General features: G+C 54.5%; 1 protein-coding gene across 1 annotated transcript in view; it reads left to right on the forward strand.

Moving 5' to 3' along the window:
• The window catches only part of Myo15b (myosin XVB), a 34,579-nt gene that overhangs the window by 1,700 nt on the left and 9,138 nt on the right, over nucleotides 1-23,741 (forward strand). Inside the window, 39 exon segments of the mRNA XM_055592461.1 lie at nucleotides 711-774; nucleotides 975-1,084; nucleotides 1,241-1,315; nucleotides 1,591-1,687; nucleotides 2,516-2,619; nucleotides 2,767-2,855; nucleotides 2,858-2,910; nucleotides 2,912-3,052; nucleotides 3,160-3,321; nucleotides 4,215-4,328; nucleotides 4,425-4,483; nucleotides 4,556-4,688; nucleotides 5,621-5,716; nucleotides 6,049-6,180; nucleotides 9,111-9,236; nucleotides 10,608-10,685; nucleotides 10,882-10,997; nucleotides 11,069-11,114; nucleotides 11,236-11,360; nucleotides 13,271-13,388; nucleotides 13,661-13,824; nucleotides 17,437-17,530; nucleotides 18,191-18,241; nucleotides 18,538-18,595; nucleotides 18,739-18,869; nucleotides 19,880-19,975; nucleotides 20,073-20,308; nucleotides 20,392-20,570; nucleotides 20,764-20,836; nucleotides 21,293-21,454; nucleotides 21,623-21,723; nucleotides 21,816-21,892; nucleotides 22,002-22,083; nucleotides 22,276-22,374; nucleotides 22,553-22,656; nucleotides 22,756-22,947; nucleotides 23,142-23,223; nucleotides 23,385-23,480; nucleotides 23,557-23,735. Of these exon segments, the coding sequence (XP_055448436.1) occupies nucleotides 711-774; nucleotides 975-1,084; nucleotides 1,241-1,315; nucleotides 1,591-1,687; nucleotides 2,516-2,619; nucleotides 2,767-2,855; nucleotides 2,858-2,910; nucleotides 2,912-3,052; nucleotides 3,160-3,321; nucleotides 4,215-4,328; nucleotides 4,425-4,483; nucleotides 4,556-4,688; nucleotides 5,621-5,716; nucleotides 6,049-6,180; nucleotides 9,111-9,236; nucleotides 10,608-10,685; nucleotides 10,882-10,997; nucleotides 11,069-11,114; nucleotides 11,236-11,360; nucleotides 13,271-13,388; nucleotides 13,661-13,824; nucleotides 17,437-17,530; nucleotides 18,191-18,241; nucleotides 18,538-18,595; nucleotides 18,739-18,869; nucleotides 19,880-19,975; nucleotides 20,073-20,308; nucleotides 20,392-20,570; nucleotides 20,764-20,836; nucleotides 21,293-21,454; nucleotides 21,623-21,723; nucleotides 21,816-21,892; nucleotides 22,002-22,083; nucleotides 22,276-22,374; nucleotides 22,553-22,656; nucleotides 22,756-22,947; nucleotides 23,142-23,223; nucleotides 23,385-23,480; nucleotides 23,557-23,735 (4,294 nt within the window).

Genomic DNA, 23,741 nt, shown 5'->3' on the forward strand with positions numbered 1-23,741 from the left:
TTTATTTATTTATTTATTTATTTATTTATTTATTTATTTATTTATTTATTGAGATGGTTTCTCTCTGTAACAGCCCCGGCTGTCCTGGAACTAGCTCTGTATATCAGGCTGGCTTCGAACTTAGAGGTCCGCCTGCCTCTGCCTACCGAGCGCTGGAATGAAATGCCTGAACAGCCACCACCGCCCAGACCGCCTCGCCCCCCCCCTTTTTTTTTTTTTAGTGAGGAGGGTGGGCAAGGTCTTTAGCGGCACAGGTCAGTAGGCTCGCACAGGTCAGACAACTTGCAGAAGCTGACTTGCCGCCCTGTGGTTCCTGGTGCTCACGCTCGGGATGTCAGGCTTTGCAGCAAGTGCTTGAACCCTCCTAGGCATCCTGCTGCCCGCCCCATGCCCCGTGCCTGGTTTTACCTTTTGTCAGAGAATCTCACCAGGTTGCCCACGTGGGAGCTGAACTTGTGAGACTCTTGCCACAGACTGTCAAGTCCTTGGAATTACAGGCCTGGGCCACTAAGACAGGCGAGGGAACTTCCTTTTCTGCCCAGCCCAGCCAGCCAGCCCCCCACGCCCACTCCCAGGGGATGGGTAGCACCGGAAGAGCCACACCGGAAGCCCCACTGGAAGGCTTGCGTAGGGTTTCCCTAAAGTAAGTGGCAGAGCTATCCTAGGACCTCCTTCCAGCAACCTCCCCCTCTGCCCTGCTGTCCCTACAGGCTGGTGTGTGACAGCTCCGTGCTCCTGTGTCTCAAGAAGAGGTTCCACCTGGGCCGCATCTATGTAAGGGAAGGGATGTGGGCCAGATTCCCTTTCCTTCTCGGGCGGGGAGCTCCCTGGCAACCCTGAGGCTTCTCTTCACGCCTAGACTGGGTGTAAAGTCAGCTCTAACTGGGTCCCCACAAGGCGTGATGAGAGAATGATCTGGGGTGCATCAGAGCCTCCCTGCCCCTCCTCACGAGAGTCTCTGTTTTCCTTACCAGACTTTCGGGGGACCCCTCCTCCTTGCTCTGAACCCCCACCAGCCCTTGCCTCTCTTCTCACCAGAGGTCTTGGCCAGCTACCATTCCCGGAAGGCCCCAAACACCACAGCGTACGTGACTGCTCCTTGGCTCTGTGCATTACCCCCTGCATGTATGTCTTGCTGAGTGAGTGCCAGGGCCTGTGGGCACATCACTTATTCCTGGAAGGCCCAGACAACCATCTCTGGCACCATCTCATGCCCTTGTTGTCCTCCTCCCCATCCCAGACACATCTTTGCCATCGGGGCAGCAGCCTATAACCTGTGTCAGGGCTCTGGACAGGACTCCTGCATCCTCCTGGGGTGAGTCTTGGCTGCCTTGCATGCCTGAACCCACAGGCCAGCCTAACTATTGGTCCCGTGCCCTGATGGGCAGCAGTTCAGGAAGACATCCTCTGGACTGTCCTGAGGCCGTCCTGAGTGCCCCTGCACAGCACTTCTTTCTGGCCGGTCTCCACGAGCCAGGTCTAGTCTCTGTAGAGTGTAGGAATCACTTCCCTATGGAACATCCCCAACTGCCTGGGCTCAGTGGGGCAGTCCTGCTTGAGCCCTCCCGCCCCAGCCCCTCCCTCCTGCAGGGGGCACAGTGGCTCAGGGAAGACAGAGGCTGCCAAGAAGATTGTGGAGCTTCTAAGCAGCATGAGACAGGAGGAGACAGAGGCCAACCGGGCTCAGGTGAGGTCTGGCTGGAGGCAACTTTTCTCAGGCCAGTTCCCCAAGCCTGTGTCTTCTCTGTGGCCCCCAAGGTTTCCCTGATGCAAGGGTGTGGGGTTAGGCCTTTCTGTTTTATTTATTGGGTTTTTCGTGGTGGTGGTGGTTTGTTGTTGTTTTTGACAGGGTTTCTCTGTGTAGCCCTGTTTGTCCTGGAACTCACTCTGTAGACCGGGCTGGCTTCAAACTCAGAGATCCACCTGCCGCTACCTCCGGAGTCCTGGGATTAAAGACATGCGTCACCATGCCTGGCTCTTTTTATTTTTATTTTGTTTTAAAATAGGGTCTGGAGAGATGGCTCAGAGGTTAAGAGCACTGGCTGAGTTCAATTCCCAGCAGCCACATGGTGGCTCATAACCATCTATAATGAGATCTGGTGCCCTTCTCTGGCCTGCAAGTGTACATGCAGGGAGAACAGTGTATACATAAATAACTCTTAAAAAAAAAAAAAAAAAAAAGGATCTGGTGTAGCCCAGGATGACATAGAACTTCCTGTGTAGCTGAGAATCACCTTGAACTTCTGGTTCTTTCACCTACACTCTCTTGAGGGATAAGATTAGGATAATGGTGTATGCCATCGTGCCCAGTTTCGTGTGGATTGAACCCAGAGCCTCGGGAATGTTATATGAGCACTCTGCAAATCAAAAAAAATTGGGGGGGGGGTGTAGGAGGTTCTGATAGGACCTACTCCATGAGTGTCCACACAGCCCATGGTAGAGAGAAGAACCCTCAATGGGTGGTGGGTGCTGCAGCCATCCTAGGTATTCATGAGTGTTCCAAACCCTCACACAGCTAGAGGACATGCTGCCTATACTCAGCAGCTTTGGCCATGCCAAGACCATCCTTAATGCCAATGCCAGCCGCTTTGGCCAGGAGTTACGCCTCTGCCTGCAGCAGTGAGTGATGGGGTCCAGTGGGCACAATGACGCCTGTGAAACCTTACTCTTCCTGGGAGCAGGAATACCGCTTTTGGCCTCAGCCCCTGGGTTGCCCCTTCTGAAGCGTGCCCCTGGGCATGCCCACCCTGTCTCTTTTACCCATAGGGGGGTCATTGCAGGAGCCTCTGTGTCCCACTATCTGCTTGAGACCTCCAGAGTAGTGTTTCAGGTAGGAACGAGCCTCCTGCCCACCCCTCCCCAGCTCTGAAAGTGGGAAGGAGGAGGGGCCATGGCCCTCAAACCCTGCTCCTCTGCCAAGCCAGTTTCTCCACCCAAGGCCCAGGCTGAGCGAAGCTTCCATGTTTTTTATGAGCTGCTGGCCGGGTTGGAGCCCACGGAACGTGAGCAGCTCTCCCTGCAAGGACCGGAGGCCTACTACTACCTCAACCAGGTAGGCGCGAGGCTCTCATGGATGGTGTGCCCAGACCCAGCCACGGTTTTCAGGACGCTGTGGGATGCCGGGTGCCGCCCCCCTGTAAGCCCCACTGTACTCTGCAGGGCCGAGCCTGCAGGCTGCACAGCAAGGACGATGCCCAGGACTTCAAAGGGCTGGTGAAGGCCCTGCGGACGCTGGACTTGTGTGCAGAGGAGCTGGCTGCAGTCTGGGCTGTGCTGGCCACCATCCTGCATCTGGGCAACATCTGCTTCTCTTCTTCAGAGGTGGGCTCCCCTGTGGGCAGGGCTACTGAGCACGCTGCATGGGTGGTTTGCACAGTCGGGGCAATGATGACGCCAAGCCAGTGTGTGTGGAAACCGCAAAGCCCTGGCACGCCTCTGAAAGCAGTCAGATCTGCACAGATCAGGACAGTGAGCCCACCTGATGGTGGTCCAGCAGACCTTTAATTTCAGTATTCCTGAGGCAGAGGCAGGTGGATCTCGGAGTTTGAGGCCAGCCTTTTCTACAGAGCGAGTTCCAGAATAGCCAGGGCTACACAGAGAAACCCTGTCTTAAACAACAACAAAAGAATCAAAGAAAAGTGAACCATGGCCCTGCCCTTCTTGCACCCCTCCTGGTGCCCTTTGTACTCAGCTGTTGCCCTTAAGAAGAGCACCAGGACTTAACCAAGAAGCCGCTGCCTGATGAGAACTGGGGAGAACCCGTAACACTTTTTATAAGAAACTTAATTCTTATGGCAACACTGTGCCCTAAGAGGTTTTCCCTTCAGCAGTAAGCAGCAGAGGGGCAGAGAGAGGGATGGCTAGAACTGCCTAGCTACTAAGAAGAGACAGTTAGAACTCACACCCATGACCTTCAGCCCTGGAGCCTGGCTCAGCCGCAGTCCAGAGCACTACATATGCCCTGAGCCCTCCCTTTAGTTATTTAGAGACAGAGTTTTACTGTGTAGCCCTGGCTGGCCTCAGTCTCACAGAGATCCACCTGCCTCTGCTTCCCAAGTGCTGGGATTCAAAGTGTGCACCACCACAGCTGGCTGCTATCGGCCCTTTGAGTAGTGGGCAGCGGCTAGTTAAAGCAAGGCCCTGCCTGGCCCTGCCCGGGGAATATAGCCATCGCACAAGCAAAGAGCTCTTTCTTCTGTCCTGCCTCTGTCCAGCGGGAGTCCCAAGAGGTGGCTGCTGTGTCCAGCTGGGCTGAAATCCACTTGGCAGCACGGCTGCTGCAGGTGCCACCGGAGCGCCTAGAGGGGGCCGTCACCAAGAAGGTCATGGTGAGCCCTGAGGGTGCCGGGAAGGTGCAGGGGACAACCTGGAGCGCCTCTGAGTACAGACGGGCCCAACACTTGGAGCATTTCTCTGATCTCCAGGACACTCCTTACGGCCCAGTGTCCAGATCCCTGCCAGTGGAAGGTGCTATCGATGCTAGGTAACCTTGGGGATGGGATTGAGGAGCAGGCTGGTCGCTCTGCTGGGCAAGTCTCATTCACGGTGCCTGCAGGGATGCCCTGGCCAAGACCCTGTACGCAAGGCTCTTCGGCTGGCTTCTGAAACAGATCAACATGCGGCTGGCCCCACTGAGGGAGGCAGGTGGCGTGAGCACCATCACTGTTGTGGACGCCTATGGCTTTGAGGTCAAACCCCCCCCCCCCAGGGAGGGTCAGGGCGGGGGGCGGGGCAGTGCCCATCTCATTCCGGCTCCCCCCGAGGCTTGCCTGTCTGACCTGTGCCTTTTCTGGCTCCTTCTGGAGCCCAGTGGAATCTTGGTTGAGCATCCTAGAAAGAGATAAGGAGGCACCAGGGTGGAAGGGAACAGGTCCCACATCTTGGGTCTTTGGCATCTGGCAGGGAATCTTGGGGCTCTCCATCCAGTTACCTCCATCCGCATGTCCGTGGGAGGAGGAAGACCCCACTGCATGTGCCTTTCCCAGCTGGGGCTGGCTTCCCTCTGCCCACCACAAACCACAGAACTTTCTGCCTTGCTGGCTATATGACCTCATACAGGTAGTTAACCCTTCTGAGGTCAGCGTCCCCACCAGGAAAGTAGGAAATGTTAGCAGGCCTTGCTCTGTCTCCAGGTAGAATCCTGCCCTATTCTGTCTTGTTCTGGCATTGCTTCTGGAGAGTTCTGTCCTGCTCGGCTGTATTGATAGACGTACATGGCCTCCCTGGGCTGGGACTGTCACCTCCCGCATACTGAGGAAAGTAGACCCTCTCAAATCCTCCAGAACTGTCACAGCTGTGCACCCCTTTCCTACAGTGTGCCTCCTTGTGTGGGGGAGGGCTACCAATAATGGGGCTTGGAAAAGGATGCGATACCCCCATCCCCACTTCCTGGATAGGCACTGTTCTTGCCCAGGGCTATTGGAGCAGAGCAAGGGTGGAGAGAGCTAAAGGGGACTGATGTATGGCTGAGGCAAGTTCATGGTGGCCTATAGATTGTACCCAGTCCTTTAGCCTTATCCCTCCTGGCTGCGGGGCATCACTCCTCCTAGAGCCCAGGGGAGGAGGGAGGAGCAGCCCCATGTGACCTGCCCCCAACTCTCACCTTGTTCCCTCCCCCTAGGCACTGCGGGTGAATGGCTTAGAGCAGCTATGCAGCAATCTGGCCAGTGAGCACCTGCAGCAATTCTCCAGCCAGAAGCTGCTGACCCAGGAGGAGGTAGGGAGCTGGGCACTGCCCCCGTACAGAGGCCAAAGTAGTTCACAGGTCTACTCAAAAGCCCCTTTCCATGGTGGGTGAAAAAGGCTCAGTCCTTTTTTATTTTTATTTTCTCCCGAGACAGAGTTTCTCTTGTAGACCAGGCTGGCCTCGATCTCACAGAGATCCTACTGCCTCTGCCTCCCCATTGCTGGGATTAAGGCGTGTGCCACCACAGCCAGCTGGCTCAGTCCCTCTCAACCTCTGTTTACATATGCAAGAGGACGATCCTGCAGCTCTGAGGTTCTCCTGGCCCCAACACCTGTCAGTTATCAAGCAGGGCTTGTTCCTAGGAGGAGTGCCATCGTGAACAGCTGAGCTGGGTCCCCATCCCCCAGCCTCCCAGGCAGTCTTGCGTGGACCTCCTGATGGGACAGCCCCACAGCCTCCTAAGCATCCTGGACTCCCAGACTCGGCTACCCCAGGTAAGAGCTGTCAGGACAAGGAATTGGGGGGGGAGGGGGGTAGGTAAGGGGAGATGGCTAAGGCCACCAGGATAGAGCCAGAGGGTTTCCTTTCCTGGGAGACAAACAGGCTATAGGGTCCAGAGACACAGCCATCCTGCACAGTCTAGGAAGAGCCCTGGACTCCCACCGAGTACACTCAAGACACTTAATTTTATGTCTGGGTGTTTTTCCTGCATGTATGTGTGTACCATGTGCATGCTGGATACCATGGAAATCAGAAGAGGGTGTCGGATCCCATGGAACTGGGGTTAGGGTGGTTGTGAGCTGCTATGTGGATGCTGCGAGCAGAACCTGGGTCCTCTGGAAGAGCAGCAAATGCCCTTAACCACAGTGCCGCCTCTCCAGCCCCTTTGTTTTGTTTTTGAGACAGGAAGTCATGTGTGTAGTCTGGGCTCACCTTGAACTCCCGATCCTTAGGCCTCCACATCCCAACTGCTGGGATTATAGGCATGCAGCACCAACAGCATGCTACAAATGCTTCCTGGTTAGTAACTGGCTGCCATGTATAAGCACTTCCTGGCGCATGTCCGCCTCTGCCTGCTTATATTTGAACTTCTGGAGAGAGCAGACAGTCCTGAATGTCAAGTGCAGCCAGAGTGATTTATTTCTGTCCTCTACTAGACTGAGCTGCAGGTCGGCTGGGCCTGTCTGAAGGACTCCAATTCTACCTGTGGTACACCAGCATTGAGGGAAGACAGGATGGATCAGTGTGTAGGGACCAGACTAAGGGAAAAGGTCAGAGACAAAAGACTGATTTCTTCCCTTCCTGGAGCCCAAGAGAAGGGGAAAGAAATGTTGAGAGCTGGAGAGGCCAGGCCAGCATGCCTTTAATCCCAGCACTGAAGAGGCAGAGGCAGATAGGCGAGCATAGTCTACAAATGGAGTCTAGGACAGCCAAGACTACACAGAGAAACCCTGTCTCAAACAACAACCAACAAAAAAGAACCAAAAAGAAAAAGAAAGAAAGAGAGAAAGAAAAGGGAGGGAGCCTGGGATATGGGGCATGTATAGTTCAGTGGTAGAGTTTTGCCTGCTGTGTGTAAAGTAATGGATTCAAGTTGGGTAGTGAGTGCTGCCTTTAATCCTATAGTAGGGGGATCTCTGTGAGCTCCAGGCCAACCTGGTCTACAAAGTAAGTTCTAGGACAGCAGCCAGAGCTACTCAGAGAAACCCTGTCTAAAACAAACAAACAAACAAACAAACAAACAAACAAACAACAACAACAACAAAAAAAAAACTGAAAAGAAAGAGAGAGAGAAAGAAAGATGAAGAAAAACAACATAAAGTCCACCTGACCTGAAGTGGTGATGAGCACCTGTCTATCAGCTCTCACAAGACGCAAGACGGAAGCAGGAGGAATGCAAGTTTGAAGCCAGCACAGCCTGATGTAATTAAAAGAGAAAGAGAGAAAAGCCAGGCTGAGCTAGGCAGTACATTCCAGGCTAATCTGGCCTATGAGACTCTGTTCCCCACAATAAATGCATAAGAATCCCAGATGTATGGCTGGGCAGGCAGCTTTGTGGAGTCACAGGAACATGTGTAGGACCCAGACCTTAGGGAACGGAGGCTGGAGAGCAGACACCAAACATAAAGTGACGCTGGGGTGACACTATGGCTCAGTTGGAGGAGGGCTTGCCTAGCAGCCACAGAGCTCTGGGTTCAATCCCCGGCGTGTCGGGTGAGGTGGTGCTTTTTTACAGAACAATCTGAGGCAAGCAACCACCGTGTTGGGGAGTGTGGCTGTGCCTCATCTCAGGTGGACTGTTTACATTCTGTTTACATTCCCTCACAGAGGGGTCGGGAAGGGTCAGGAGACCTCACCAGTGTCCAGCCTTGCCTTACCTAACACCTGTTGTGTGCATGTGGCCTCGGGAAAGGCTAGTATAAATGCCAGGGAAGACTAGGGAGAGGGCTTTATCTATGCAGCTATAGGAAGTCATCGTCCTACTGTAAGATTTTCTGGGGAGGAGCACACACACCCTGGTAAGTGACCCCTCACCTGAGCGCTCTAAGTGAGCCGACTCCTCGGAGTGAACTTTGGTGGACTCGAACCTTGGTTTTTCACTGGACGTTAGGAGAGGATGCAGACATTGCCCACTCCTCCTCTGAGAAGGATGTGACAAAGCTCTCCCTGGGATCCCAGCACTCCCAAGCAGGTCCTTCTCAGCTGCAAGGTGAGCTGGAGACTAGCCCGGCCCATGCGAGACTATTTCAAACAAAGCAAAACAGCCAGTCATAGGGGCGCACATCTTTAATCCAACCTCCAATCCCCAGCATCCTGGAGGCAGAGGCAGGTAGATTGATGTGAATTCAGAGCCAGCCTGGTCTACATAAGGAACTGTCCCCAAAACAAACAAGACAATGGAAACCTTATCACAGGTGTTTCTGAAGTCCCAGGATCACTTTTTTTTTTAATCTGTTTTATGTGTGTGGGTGTTTGTACTTGGTCCTGAAGAGGCCAGAAAAGGGCATCGGGTCCCCTGGGACTGGAGTTACAACTGCGGAGCCACCATCCATGTAAGGGCTGGGAATTGAACCCAGGTCCTGGGGCAGAGCAGCCAGCGCTGTCTACCACTGGGCCATCTTGCCAGCCCTTAGGTTATATAAAGTAACTTGTAATAATTTGTTAACCTTTTTTTGTTTTTTGAGATAGGGCTTTTCTGTGTAGACTTGGCTGTCCTGGACTTTTGTTGTAGGCCAGGCTGGCCTTGAACTCACAGAGATCTGCCTGCCTCTGCCTCCCTGAGTGCTGGTACTAAAGGCGTGTGCCACCAAGTTGAGCAGCTGAAGTTGTAGGGTCTGTCTGGAATGGTCTTGACATTTGTGTCCAGGTGGGGACCAGCAAGCCCGTACAGAGCCTGAGCAGTGTGCAGCTCTTTCCTTTCCAGGCCACGGACCACACTTTCCTCCAGAAATGCCACTATCACCATGGTGACAACCCCAGCTACGCCAAGCCTCAGCTGCCCCTGCCTATCTTCACGGTGCAGCACTATGCCGGGACCGTCACCTACCAGGTATCTGTTCCCGGGCACAGACTCCAGGGTGAATCAGTAAGCCGAGTCACCGTGTGGCTGCCCCTCCCAAGCTGAGTCACCTAGCAGGTGGCAATGTCCTGGAGATCCCCTCCAAGACAGCTGAGCCTCGGGCCACACCCAGTTCCCAGCATTAATTATTCTTCATAGGTCCTCAAGTAGAGGTGGGGCCTAGTGAGCCTCTCCCATTCGTGCTGGATTTTGTTTTTTACATTTGTTTTTAATTACTGTCTATGTGGGAGGGTGTGTGCGCTAAAGCTCACACGTGGAGGTCAGAGGACAACTTCTGGAAGTTGGTGTGAATGCCTGGGGTTGAACTTGGCTCCTCACGCTCAGTGGCAGCTTATTACACAGCTTGCTCCCTTAGCCACTGAGCCATCTCTCCTATTCCCTTGACATTGCCCCCTGACGTTTAAATTTCTTACTTCATGTATGAGTGATTAGCCTGCATGTGTTTGTGTCTCATCAGTGTGCCCGGTACCCTCAGAAGTCAAAGGGGGCATCAGATCCTCTTGGGCTGGGCTTACAATTGGTTGTGAGCTGCTATGTGGGTGCTGGGAGTCAAAGCCAGATCCTCCGAAAGAGCAGCCAGTGCTCTTTTTATAATGTCTTGAGGTTTTAATTGTCGTTTTTAATGTCTTGATGTTTTATAGTTGTTGGTTTTGTTTGTTTTTGAGACCAGGTCTTACTACATAGACCAGGCTGGCCCTGGACTCACAGAAATTCACCTGCCTCTGCCTCCTGAACGCTGGGTGAAGGATGTGTGCAGTCACACCCAGTTCATCTAGCTTATGCAGTACAGACACTGTTCGCAGTGGGCTGGACCTGTCTCCCAAAGGCTGGAATTAAAGGCATGAACCACCTCCTCTGGCCCTTGTTTTGTTTTTTTTTGAGACAGGGTCTCATATTGCCTCATCTGGCCTTTAACTGTCTTTGTAGCCAGGGATGAGCTTCTGATCCTTCTGCTTTCAGTCCCCAAGTGCTGGGGTTACAGGTGGGCAACACATGCCTAGTTAGGGCAACGCTGGAACTCAGAACCTGGGGCTCGGTATGTTAGGCAAGGGCTCATCCAGCTGAGCTACAGCCTGTCCCTGAGACTGGGTTTTTATTAAAAACAAAAAGATGGCCAGAAGGTGGTGTTGCACACCTTTTTTTTTTTTTTAAGATTTATTTATTTATTATGTGTACAGTATTCTGCCTGCATGTGTGCCTGTCCACCAGAAGAGGGCACCAGATCTCATTATAGATGGTTGTGCGCCACCATGTGGTTGCTTCCCTTAACTTCTGCGCCATCTCTCTAGCCCGCACACCCAGCTTCTTGCAGGGCTGTTTCACCTGCCTCCTCTCTTGCAGGTGCACAAGTTTATAAACAGAAACAGGGAGCACCTGGACTCGGCCATGCTGCAGGCGCTTGCGCAGAGCCAGCTGCAGGTGACCATGCGCTCTTTTCAGGTCCACATAGCTTATCCCCCATCAAGCCTTGTGGGGCTGGGGCTTGACAACCTGGATGGAAGAAGGAGCGTGCAGGGGTCTAGTGTTGAGGGCTGCCTGCCCTGGCTCCCCGGAAACTATGTGATGGGTGGAAGGGCCCAGGATGGAAACACCCAAGACTCATTTCACCCCACAGCTCGTGGGCAGCCTGTTCCAGGAAGCGGAGCCCCAGGCCGGGACTGAGCAAAGCAAACCCACGCTGGCCTCTCGATTCCAGCAGTCCCTGGGGGACCTGCTGGCCCGGCTAGGCAGGTGAGAACTGGACCCCAGCGAGTTGCATGGAGAGTGGCCTGGTCTCTGACTGTGCCCCCTCCACTCAGCAGGAGCCATGTCTATGTCATCCACTGCCTCAACCCCACCCCTGGAAAGGTGAGCTCCCTTTCCCCAACCTCACCCCTGCCCTTCTCAGCCGCTCCCCTCCTCTGAGACCCCCTCCTCTCAGCCTTGCTCTCCTCACACCAGCTCTCCTCAGCTGTGTCTCACTTCCCAGCTCCCAGGCCTCTTTGATGTGGGACACGTGGCAGAGCAGCTGCACCAGGCTGGCATCCTGGAGGTCATCGGCACCCGAAGTACCCACCTCCCTGTTCGAGTGCCCTTCCAAGTCTTCTTGGAAAGGTAGGGGTCTGTGGTGAGGTAGCTGAGGGCCCAAAACCTGAGGCCAATAGCTGAGGGGGATACACCAGGTAGGCAGCTAGAGAAGGGACCATGTGCCTGACTTCTAACACTCTTCCCTTCCCCATTCCTTACACACAGACACAGACACACACTCACACACTCACATACACTCCTTTCCTGTTTACCTCATCTTGTCAGTGCTGATGCCATACTGGAGATGACTGGGACCCTGCCTACCCTGGGCCCTTTCTATGCAGCCAACTGGGCACAGCAAAGTCATGAAGTCATGACCGAGTCAGTGAGATGAGGGAGCATGGTTAGCAAAGCCCTTCAGACTGAAAGGGTATGGCAGGTGCAGGGCCAGCCACGGGGAGCAGGCGGGTCATGCAGGGAGGACAGTGAGGGTGTGGCAGCTTTTGAGGGAGAGTAGAGAAGCAGCTAGGAAAGTTGGTGACTGGTTGTGTTGTCTATTTGGCCTTGGCTTGGACCCGCCTCTCTCTCTCTCTCTCTCCCTCTCTCTCTCTCTCTCTCTCTCTCTCTCTCTCTCTCTCTCAGCCACCCTCTAAGGCTGCACCCCAGGGCTCTAGCCACTCTCTGCCTGTGGCCGTCCTAGCCTGGGGACAGGCTGGCTGAGGGGTGGAGCCTGAAGCAGGCAGTAGATGAGTCATGGGTGCCTGTCCTTGAGAGTGACAGGTGAGAAGGTTCTGTCCCTGCCCTGGGACACTTACCAAGTCAGTGGCTGTCACCTCTTCCAGGAAGCTCTGAGCCCTGCTAAGGGGAAGGAGGAGTAAATGGTCATCCCCGAATTGGCCGTCTATTGAGCTGCTGCGAGGTTCTGCCCCGCCCTCCGAATCACATGTTGAGACCCACTGTGTGTCAGGCACCCCGGAAGCCACAGGGTCACCTCCTGTTGCTCCTCTAGCCTTGCCTAGCCTTGTGACAACATCTTTTCTGTTTGACAACCTCTTTCTTCTCTTGAGCAGAGGTCTCTCCTGCCCGCTTCTCCGCCCAGAGCAGCACACTGCCTCTGTGCTGGTTTTACTGTCAGGGTGACACAACCTAGGATCACCTGAGAAGAGAGTTTTGTTTTGTGTGTGTGTGTGTGTGTGTGTGAGAGAGAGAGAGAGAGAGAGAGAGAGAGAGGGAGAGAGAGAGAGTGTGTGTGTGTGTATGTGTGTGTGTGTGTGTGTTTGTGTGTGTGAGAGAGAGAGAGAGTTACATGCGCACTGTGTTGCTTGCACAGGCCGGAACAGGGAGTCAGATCCTCTGAACTGAGAGTTAGAGGCAATCGCAAACTGGCTGCCATGGGTGCTGGGAACTGAACCTGGTCCTCTCCGAGGGCAGCAAGTGCTCCTAACCAGCGTGAGACATCTCTCGGCTCTGTGTGGAGCCCTGGCTGTCCTGGAGCTCACTGTGTAGACCAGGCCGGCCTCGAACTCAGAGATCCACCTGGCTCGGCTGGGATTAATTAAAGGTGTGTGCGCTGCCACCCACAGCTGGAAGACAGTCTTAATGAGAGATTGTCGGGTGGAAAGGGCCTGTGGAAGACTCTTGATTGCTAATCGAGGGAGGGAGACCTAGCCCATTGCAGCAGGGCCTACCCTAGGCAGGGAGTCCTGACCTGCGTAAGGGCAGACAGGCTTCTGAGTGCAAGCATTCATCTGTGCTCTTGACTGGTAGGATGCGATTAGATGCTTCAAGTTCCTGCCCTGATTCCCAGCGCCGGTGACTGTAACCAGAACTGTGCGCCATGTAAACCCCTTCTCTCTTGCTTTCTGTTGGGGTGTTCTACCACAGCAAACTAGGACACAGGGCTTCCCAAGCTGTTGATTGATCAATGGGGTCAGCTGTGAATCAAGTGTCTAAAAGGTTCTTGCTCTACCGACCTCATCTCTGTTCGTTTGGGACAGGTTCCGAGCCCTGGGGTCAGGGAGACAGAAAGCTGTCTCTGAGCAGGAGAGGTGTGGTGACATCCTCAGCCAAGTGCTGGGGGCAGAGTCACCACTCTATCATCTGGGAACCACCCAGGTGAGCATACACATGCAGGCAGGATGGACCTGCAGGAAGTGAAAAGGCCCCTGCTGGGCTAAGCATGAGCAAACTCCATCGGGTGGCCATTCTCAGTGGGGGGCAGATGGATGGAGAGGGTTGGCTAGCAGGCTACCCCGGTTACGGTTACGTTGTGTGACCAGATGTGGGAAGGCTGAGGCCAGAGCAGGCATGCCCCTGTCTGCTTCCCCCATTCCCCACCCCCACCCCCAACTCTACCCCCAACACACGTAACATGCCTCTGCCCACAGGTCCTACTGCAGGAGCAGGGCTGGCAGCAGCTAGAACTGCTGTGGGCTCAGTGGCGCTCGCAGGCCCTGCTCACTCTCCACCGTGGCCTCAGAGCCTGCATCACGCACCAGCGCCTCCATTTCCTGCCCCGGATGCAGGCTCGTGTGCGTGGACTCCAGGCCAGGTGAGCAGGCACAGGAGTCCAGGAACAAAGAGGGGTGAGGGTGGGGGAGGCTGGGGGACAACCTCTCAAGGTGGTGGGCAGAGTTGGGATGATGTGGGTCTTGGGGGCAAGTTGACCTGTCCCAGAGTGTCCCCGAGTCATCCCTTCGATCCTGGACTCTGCCAGCAACCGGGGCAGCCTGCTTGAACACCCTCCCAGGGTAGGAGGCTCCTTGCTGTTGAATCTGGAATCTGGCCTCTGGACTGTCTTTCTAGTCTTGACTGGTTTTTTCTGCTCTGTTCTCCACTGTGCTTCGTTTCCCTGAGATCGCCTTGCTGTAGAGCCCAGGATGTGTTCTAACTCCTGATCCTCCTGCCTCAGCCTTCCAGATCTGGGATTGTATCCACCTACCACCCTACCTGGCATTCTACTTTATTCACCCAGCAGCCGCTCTGTCCACTCTGGCCAGGTGCTAGAGGCACAGGAACCAAAGCAGCAGAGATGAGGCCTCCTGGGCTAGCCACAGGGGGGGGAGTCAGGTTCACAGGGTAAAGGCGTCTTCGACCCAAGGCTGACTTGAGGGCTGAGAATGAAATGAAGACAGTGTCAGGGCAAGGAACACCATCACAGGCAACCATTGCTACCATCTTTTATTTGTTGGTTTGGTTTGTTTTTTTGAGCTGGGGTTTCTCTGTATAGCCCTGGCTGTCCTGGAATTCTTTGTAGACCAGGCTGGCCTCAAACTCACAGAGATCCACTGCCTCTGCCTCCCTGAGTGCTGGGTGCGCCACCACTGTCCAGCACTACAATCCATGCCCAACACTCTTTCACCACATAAACTGAGGCACGGCGCCCAGGAAGCAGCAGGTCCCTGCTCCCCACGCCACCACCCACACACACCCGGTGTGTTTTCAGTCTGTGGACTCACCTATTCTGAGTATTTCCTATAAGCCATCTTCTGCTCCCGCTCCCTTTATGCCCGGCCTAATTTACTTAGCTTTCAGTGTTTTCAGAGTGAGCCTGTGTTGTAGCGTGGATGAGAACCTCATCACCTTGTGGTTCCACCATTCAGATTCACAGCCTGTTACTCCCATTACGAACGCGGCTGTTAGACGTATCCATCCTGCTCTCTGGTTTTAGCTGTTGGGTCTGTACCTGTTTGAGAACTGCCAGGTCACGTAGCCATTCTCCATGCAGCTCTGAGGATCTGCCCCACTGGCTCTCGCGGTGTTCATATCTGTTTGTATTCCACCTGACGATGTGAATGGTTCCGCACATCCTTGCTGACACTTATTCCTGGTTTTGTTTTGCTTCTCGAGATAGTTTCATTATGTAACTTCCATTTGCCTGGAACCTCAGTATGTACACCAGGCTGGCTTCAAACTCACAGATCCACCTGCCTGTGCCTCTTGAGTGCTGGGATTAAAGGATGCAGCTCTCTAGGCCTGGTTCATGATGCTTGTGACTTGTTTTCTCTAATGACTGGCGATGCTGGGCATGTTTTCATGTGCTTCCCACCCATTTGTGGAGATGTCTGTTCTAGACCACAGCCTCTTGTTGCACTGGCATTTTGAAAAAAAAAAGTGTTTTGTTTTATGTGTTTTTGCTGCATGTTTGTGTGGCATGTGCATGAAATGTTCTCGGAGGACAGAAGAAGGTATCAAACCCCCTGGAACTGGAGTCACAGATAGTTGTGGGGCGCCATGTGAGTTCTGGGAACCCAGGTCCTATGTAAGGGCAGCAAGTGTTCTCTAGGCTCTTGTTCGGTTGCTATTGAGACAGGGTCTTGCTGTGTAGCCACCATCCTCCTGTCTCAGCCTCCTGAGCACTGACATTACGGACATCCGCCACACCCAGCTCTCCCACTGCTTATCTTATTTTGTGTGTCTGAGCGTGCCTGGTGCCCACAGTTTGAGAGTGGCATCCGCTTCCCTGGCATTGGGGTTATGGAGAGTTGTGAGCCATTATGTGGGTGCTAGAAACTGAACCCCGGGTGGGTCCTCTACAAAAACAGTAGGTTCTCTTAGCCACCCAGTCACCCCCGTGCCCCTCCCGTCGCTGTCCTTAAGCTGCTCAAGAGTTCTCATGTTTTCTGGATATTGGGCCACCTACCTCTGTGACTTGATGGTTTTCTACTCCGTGCACTGTCTTACCTTCTCTGTACTGTCCTCTGACGTATGAGAGTTGTGGGCAGGCTGCTGGGTTGTTTGATCCGTGGATTGACTTTCTGTGCTGGGATCGAACCCAGGCACTTGAACACGCTAGGAAAGTCCTCTGCAATCGAGCCGCAGGCACTCAGCTGTACGCGCACTCACTGTGCGCATGAGCTGCAGGCACTCGACGGCAGAGTGCCTGTGTGTATACAGTCTGAGTGTGCACGCGCTCATGGATGTGTGCATGTGAATGTGGAAATGTCCCTGTGTGTGTGGAGATCAGAGATTGACAATGAGTCTCTTCTCCAGTCATTTGTTCTCCACCTTCCTGTCTGTCTGTCTGTCTTTATTTGAGGTAGGGTCTTGCTATGTAGCCCTGGCTATCCATAAACTCACTTTGTAGACCTTGTTGGCCTTGAATTCATGGAGATGCTCCTGCCTTGGCCTCCAAGTGCTAGGATGAAAGACATGACTGTGATGCTATGCTTTTCTTCCTTCCTTCCTTCCTTCCTTCCTTCCTTCCTTCCTTCCTTCCTTCCTTCCTTTCGTCTTTTTTTCTCTTTCTTTTCCTTTTCTTTCTTTTTTTAAGACTGAACCTAGACTTGCTGATTCAGCTAGACTGGGTAGCCAGTGAGCTCCAAGCATCTATCTCCTCAGAACTGGTGCTGCCTTGTCTGGCTTCTATGTGTGGGTGCTGAGGACTAGAACTCAGCTCCTTATCTTTGTGCAGCAAGCACTTTGCCAACTAAGTCATCTTCTTGGCCTCTAGACTTCTTATTTTTATTTATTTATTGTATGTGTATGAGTGCTTTGCATGTATGTCTTTGTATCACATGTATGCCTGGTGCCCGTGGAGGCCAGAAGAGGGCTATGTAAATAGAATACCTTTGAGAATTTCCTGGCTATGAGAAAACCAGGCTCCTCAAAAAAGGGCTCCTGAGCAGGGTAAGTATTTAAAAATAAACCTAGGGTCTGGAGACATGGCTCAGTGGTTAAGAGCATGCTCTTACGAAGGACCAGAGTCCAGTTCTTAGCACCTAGGTCAAGTGTCTCAACTGCCTATAACTTTAACTCTGAGGATCTGACGCCCTCTTCTGGCTACCTGTGACTCCTGCGTGCGCACGCACACACACACACACACACACACACACACACACACACACACACACGTATAATTAAAAATGGAAACCTTGAAAGCTGTAAGTGGTAGCACACGTCTATAGTCACAGCACTCACAGGAAGCAGAGGCAGGTTGAAGGCCAGCCTGGTCTACATAGCAAAGCCGTCTGAGAACAAAACATTTCCTGGTTTACCATAGCATCCTGTTCTTTACTGTTGCTTCTGTTACACTTCGGGGGCATTCACCGATCCAGAGTCCATTTTTACATTCATGTCTAGGTTTAGAGAGGGTTCAGGTACCAGGAAAGAAGTATAAGTTTCGAGGCCCCACACTCCTCCTGATTACTCTTGTGGCCTCCAGGAAGCGATACCTCCGGCGGAGGTCAGCTCTGGGGCAGCTGAACACCATTCTCCTCGTGGCTCGGCCACTGCTCCAGAGACGAAAGAGGCTGCAGGTGAGAGGGTTTGGGGTGGGGGCTTCTGGATTGCGGGGAAGCTCAGGATAGAAGCCAGGAAAGCTTGGCTGGCCAAGTGGCCAGAATGCTGACAGCCTGAACTTGCCAGGACTGAAACATCAGAGTCCACAACCTCCATTTCCTCTTCTGTCTGGGGCAGGCTGGGCGCTGATGGCTGTTGTCTTACTTCATCTTGCTCACCCCCCCCCCCCCCCCCCCCCAGCCTTGCCTCCCCTTTTTTACTTCTTTTTGTTCCCTCCATGCCCCCGTGGCCCTCCTTCTGCTCCCCCTCTTTCCTGATGACTCCAATTGGAGGGCCATAAAGCCACTCAAAGGTCAATGCCCACATTCTTTCCTCCCCTTCCTGGCTCCTCCCAAGTTGGACTTTGTCCTCTGGGACCATTTACTCCCTTCTTCCTTACCTCTTCCTGGTGCCCTCACAGACAGGCAGTGACAGGCCTGGGGACGGTGGACTTGGAGAGGGGTAAGGGTGGGTGAGGTCAGACAGTTGTACCCCTTTGGTTCTTTGTCATTCCTTTTCTATCATCACCGTCTCCCGGGGTCAGGGACCAGGGGTGGTGATGAAGACACTGAGTTGCCGACACTGGGGCTGGGCTGCTGGTGTCGGGGCATCAACTTTACTGGATCTCTCTCCCACAGCATTCCCGTAGCCCTCACAGCTGGGAGGCCTGGGGGAGAGTGTCAAGGATGGTGAGTGATCTGGAAGCAGGGGTCCTGTGTGGCACGTGAACACTGAGCCTGGCACAGTGTGGGGGAGGGTTTGATGTGTAGGGTGCCATCAGGGGTCCTGCCCCTCATGTACCAGCTGAGCAGAAGGCTGGGGACGCTCTTGGTTTTTCTCAGAGGCTCTGGAGACCTGGTCATTTGTTTCCAGGGTGCATCCTTGTACTTTAGGGATGTTTGTTATTCTGGAGATCTGGGGAGAGGGGTGCACCCCGTCCTTCTCAGCTATCCTTTACTTCTTGATAATTGGCTCTCTCCACCAGGACCTGGGACGATTGGAGATCCCAGCCCAGCTGGCTGCTGTGCTGGAGGCAGCAGCAGGTGAGTCAGCTTTGTCTGTGGGGAGCCGTGCTTACTCTGCTGCCTCTTTCCCTGAGCCAGGGCATGCTGTCCATGGTGGGTGGCACCTGACGGGAAAAATGGGATTCTTGAGTGTCCCAGGCCACTCTTGTGCTCCTTCCCAGGCCACCAAGCCACCCTGGCTGAGAGCATCACAGAGTCCCTGCCACCTGAGGTTCCTGCCCGGCCCAGCCTGACCCTCCCTCCAGACATTGACCAGTTTCCCTTCTCCAGCTTTGTGGCTGCCAGCTTCCAGGTGAGGCCCTTCAGGGTCCAGCACTGGGACCCTGTGTAACACCTGCCAGTGTAACACCTGCCATGCAGAAGCAGGCCCCCACCTTCTCCCTGCCTCCCTGTACTGGGAAAACACTTACACAGAAGTCTGTGACACACAGGTTTATGCTGGCCACGCCTTTATTGTTCCTGTGGTATTGTCCTGCGTTAAAGCTGTGTCCTTAAAGAAGGTTTAACGAGGGAACCTTTCAGGCCAGAGGATTAAATACAAAAGCAGGAGTCATAACCACATGATCCCTGTATTAGTTTAATTACAAATTTATTTATTTATTTACTTACTTACTGATTGAGACAGGGTCTCACTATTTTGTAGCCCTGTTGTCCCGAAACTCACTATGTAGACCAGGCTGGGCTCAAACTCAGAGATCCGCCTGCCTCTGCCTCCTGAGTTCTGCCTCCACACCTAGCTCTATTTTAATTAAAAAAAAAAAAAATTAAAGGCAGGGTTCTTACTTTGGTAGTCCTGGCTGGCCTGGAACTCCGCAGCAGCCTGCCTCTGCCTTTCCCAAGTGCCGAAATTGAAGGCGTGGGGCACCGCAGCTGGCTTAGGGTCAATTTTCTAATGAGAGAGTAACTAAAGGGTGGGGAGATCCTCATTGGGCAAGTGCTTCCTGAGGACATGAGTTCAAATGTCTAGCACCTATGTAAAAAGGCAGGCATGACCGTGCATATTTTTTACCCCAGTACTACGGGCCAGATGCAGGTGGATCTCTGGAATTTGCTGGCCAGCCAGCCTATGCAAAATGGTGAGATTTTGCAGTTCTGTGACAGACCCTATGTCAAGGCAAACAGGAAGGTGCCTGATGACCTCCTCTGGTGCATACTTGTACATGCATGTCCATGTAACACACATGTGTGTACACATAGGCTCAAGTCTTCTCTCTCAGGGTACGTGCTCCTGAGGGCCTCTTGAGGAGTGGCTTCTTTGGTCAACTCAGAGGACAAAAACTATGTCGTCTTCCTTCCCTGCAGAAGCCATTTCTGCCTAGACCCGGGCAGCTGCTGGATGAGCCCCTGACCCGGCTGGATGGTGAGAACCCTCAGCAGGCTCTGGAGATCAACAGGGTGGTGAGTGATGCACTGAGGAGGGACAGGGTGGCCACTGTGAGGACTAGGGAGGTGCAGGGGAGCCCCGTGCTTTCTGCCCTGGCTTTTGTGTCAACAGCTGCTGCGGCTCCTGGGGGAAGGGTCCCTGCAGCCCTGGCAGGAGCAGACCATGGGCACGTTCCTGGTGCGGCAGGCGCAGCAGCGGCCGGGACTTCGGGACGAGCTCTTCAGCCAGTTAGTGGCCCAGCTGTGGCACAACCCAGATGAGCAGCAGACCCAGCGTGGCTGGGCCCTGATGGCAGTCCTTCTCAGCTCCTTCCCCCCTACGCCTGCCCTGCAGAAGCCACTGCTCAAGTAAGAAGCCCAGTGGGTAGGACCCTGTGAGTGGCCCCCACCTACCCCACCAAGCCTGCAGCCGCTTTCCTGTTGTCCCACAGATTTGTGTCTGACCAGGCCCCCTGGGGCATGGCTGCATTGTGCCAGCATAAGCTGTTGCATGCCCTGGAGCAGACGCAACTGGCTCCCATGGCCTCAAGGGCCCACCCACCCACGAAGCTCGAGTGGAAGGCTGGGTTGCGGCGGGGCCGAATGGCCCTGGATGTGTTCACATTCAATGGTGAGGCCTGCCTCCCTCAGCCAGTGGTGCTAGGCCTGGCCTGGCTCCCTGATCTCCTCCTGCCTTAGCCATCCCACTGACTTGCCCTGTGACCCTCATGTCTCCCTGCCTGCCCAGTGTGGGGACAGTAGCCACTTACTGTCAGGCCGGAGCCCTCTGTCCCTCACTGTCCCTCTATCCCCCCACCCGCCAGAGGAAAGCTTCTCTGCAGAGGTGGAGTCCTGGACCACGGGCGAGCAGTTTGCAGGGTGGATCCTGCAGAGCAGGTATGGGAGCTCAGGGTGGAGCAGCACTGGCCACTGACTGCTGTCCCCGCTCTCATCCCCCTAGCCCCAGCCTATTCTCCCACTGTATGAACCCCAGGGCCCAGGGATGCACTGTTCCTCAGTGAATAGAAAGGGAAGGTTTTAGGCTAGATGGACGGGCTCCAACTCTCCAACTGTAGATCCAGAGAAAACAGATATTCTAAATGAGGGGCGTGTGACAGCCTAAGGCCCAGATCCTAACTCCTTAGTACCAGAGCCTGGAGATAAACAAAGGACGCTGAGGTACAAACAGGGATACAGCCTGAGGCTGAGTGAGGCTGAGCTCCTGGCTCACACCTGGGGTGGGGACATCATCAGGAAGGGCCGCCTCCCGCAGACTGCTCCCCTTCCTGGCGGGTACCCATCTGTCTGTCCCTCTCCCTGACCACCTCCACGTCTCACTCTTGTCCCACCCAGAGGCCTGGAGGCGCCCCCTCGTGGCTGGTCTGTGTCACTGCATTCTGGGGATGCTTGGCAGGACTTGGCTGGCTGTGACTTTGTGCTGGACCTGATAGGCCAGACTGAGGACCTGGGAGACCCAGCTGGTCCCCACCGCTACCCCATCACTCCTTTTGGTTTGTATGTACCACCCTTCTGGCTCTTTCCCCAGCTGGTAGCCCCCACAGCCACCCTGCCTTCGCGTGGTGTGTAGATGTTGAAGGCTGAGTCCTCTCAGCTGAGTCTGGGCTCCTCGTAGAGGGGATTCCCACAACAGTCCCCTTAACTAGGCCCACTGTTTCCCCGCAGAGCTGAGAACATCCCTCCAGCCCCTGGTGTCCAGGCTCCTTCCCTGCCTCCAGGTCTCCCTCCAGGTCCAGCCCCAACGCTGCCCAGCAGATGCCCTCCAGGTAAGGCACCCTGAGGGTGGCAGGGTACTGGGAATGGGCTCAGCGGTGGCCTCTCACCCCAGTAGATGCAGCAACTTCCTCTTGCCCAACAGGTGAGGCCAGGAAGCCGGGAAACCTAGATGGCTTCTTGGACCATCTCTTTGAGCCAGTCCTCTCCCCAAGCTTCAGTGTGAGTGGCTTACTCACATCCCCTTTACCCTGGTGCTGGGGCTGGGCCTGAGGAACTCCTCCTGTTCCTCCCAGGCTGTAGCTCTGACACTGAACACTTGTCCCTTCAGGACCTGGAACAAGGCTGGGCCCTGAGCAGCCGCATGAAGGGAGGGGGCTCTATTGGGCCCGCCCAGCAGGGCTACCCCATGGGTGAGTGGAGATGGCGTCTTTCTAGTGTGCCCCAGGCCCAACAGCACAGGCCAGGGTGCTGTGACTCTCTGGAGGCTGCTGAGATTGGAGCCTTGGCCAGTACCCTGGCAGCCAGTGCTTTTCTTTTTGCTTGGGCATAGAGGGAGAAGGAGGTATGTGGCGCCAAAGAGACCTGAGACCCTATTCCCTTAGTGTACCCAGGTATGGTGCAGACGCCCAGCTACCAGCCAGCCATGATGCCCACACCTATGCCCATGATGCCAGCAATGGGCACAGTCCCAACCATGCCAGGTGAGGCTAAGTTAAGGGTACCAAGAGAGAAACTGTCAGTACCAAAGGTGGCACATGGTGGTGGTGGGAGTGGGAGTGGGGGGGGTGTCCTGATGGGAGCCCAGATGGCACCTGGGATCGAGAGAGTCAGATCTGGCCATGGCACTCACCTGCTCTGGACATCTGCTGTTCTTCACAGCCATGATGGTGCCACCCCAGCCACAGCCTCTGTTGCCCAGTTTGGAGTCCAGGCAGCTGGCACTACAGCAGCAAAGCTTCATCAACCAGCAGGCGATGATTCTGGTGAGAACTGTGGCTGGGAGGTGGGGCTACCTGGGGAGTGTAGGCATGGGGGCGGGGCCAGCCTAGGCTCTTACTGGGCTTGCCACTCCTTTTCCTAAGGCCCAGCAGATGACAGCACAAGCCATGAGCCTGTCCCTGGAGCAGCAGAACCAGAGACGCCAGCACCAAGCTCAGGCTTCTGGGGCTGCCTCCCAGTCTCCACCCTCAGCCACTGCTCCCAAACCCAAGAAGCCTTCTGCTCCTCAAAAGATGCCAGAGAGTGACCTAGAACCTTTGGATGTTTGCTTTAGAGTAAGGAGCCAAGACTAGGCAGGGCTCTGGCCTGGTCTGGTGTGTGGTGGGTGGCCGGTAGACTCCAGACCTACCAAGATGAGAGACCGGGAAGGTAGCCAGGAAGGGTCTGAGAAGCCATCAGAAAAGGATGTTGTGAGGACGGGGCTATGGCTGGCTGAGGGTGGCTGCTTTTCATTGCTTCCTTCTGCCAGGAGGACCCTCCAGAGGAGCCTGAAGGCAAGCCTCAGCGCCCCAAGAGCTTCCAACAGAAACGGGACTATTTCCAGAAAATGGGTGAGGATGTGCAGGTGGCAGCAATGGGGCAATTTAACCATTGTCTGTAGCTTGGGGAAGGGAGGCTGCACCCCACTGGCCTGCCACTGTAGCCTGTCCAGGAGCCTGGGTAAGCAGGCTGGACAAACACAGGCGGCAGAGGCCATCTGTGGTATTTACAGGGCAAGAGCCGATTAAGGTGAAGACAGTGAAGCCTCCAGCCAAGGTTCAGATCCCCCAGGAGGAGACAGAGGATGACGAGGAAGAATCGAGAGCAGGTGGGTGTGGTGAGCTGCGGCTCCTGTGGTTCCTGGAGCGGGCACAGTGTTCAATTGTCTTTACTCTTCCTGGCAGAGTTGTCCCCTCCTCCTCCCCCAGTTGTGAAGAAGCCATTAAAACAAAGTAGGACCAAAGCTGTAAAGGAGGATGAGGTGGAACCAGCAGAAGAGGAAGTGCCAACCCAGGGCAGGGCACCTGCCACGCACAGCTCCGACTCCACACCTCAGCGCCCCCAACCCAGCAAGAAACCCACAGTGCAC

Source organism: Psammomys obesus, unplaced genomic scaffold (assembly GCF_907164565.1).
Source record: "Psammomys obesus unplaced genomic scaffold, mPsaObe1.curated_primary_1811, whole genome shotgun sequence".
NCBI classification, from domain to species: Eukaryota; Metazoa; Chordata; class Mammalia; order Rodentia; family Muridae; genus Psammomys; species Psammomys obesus.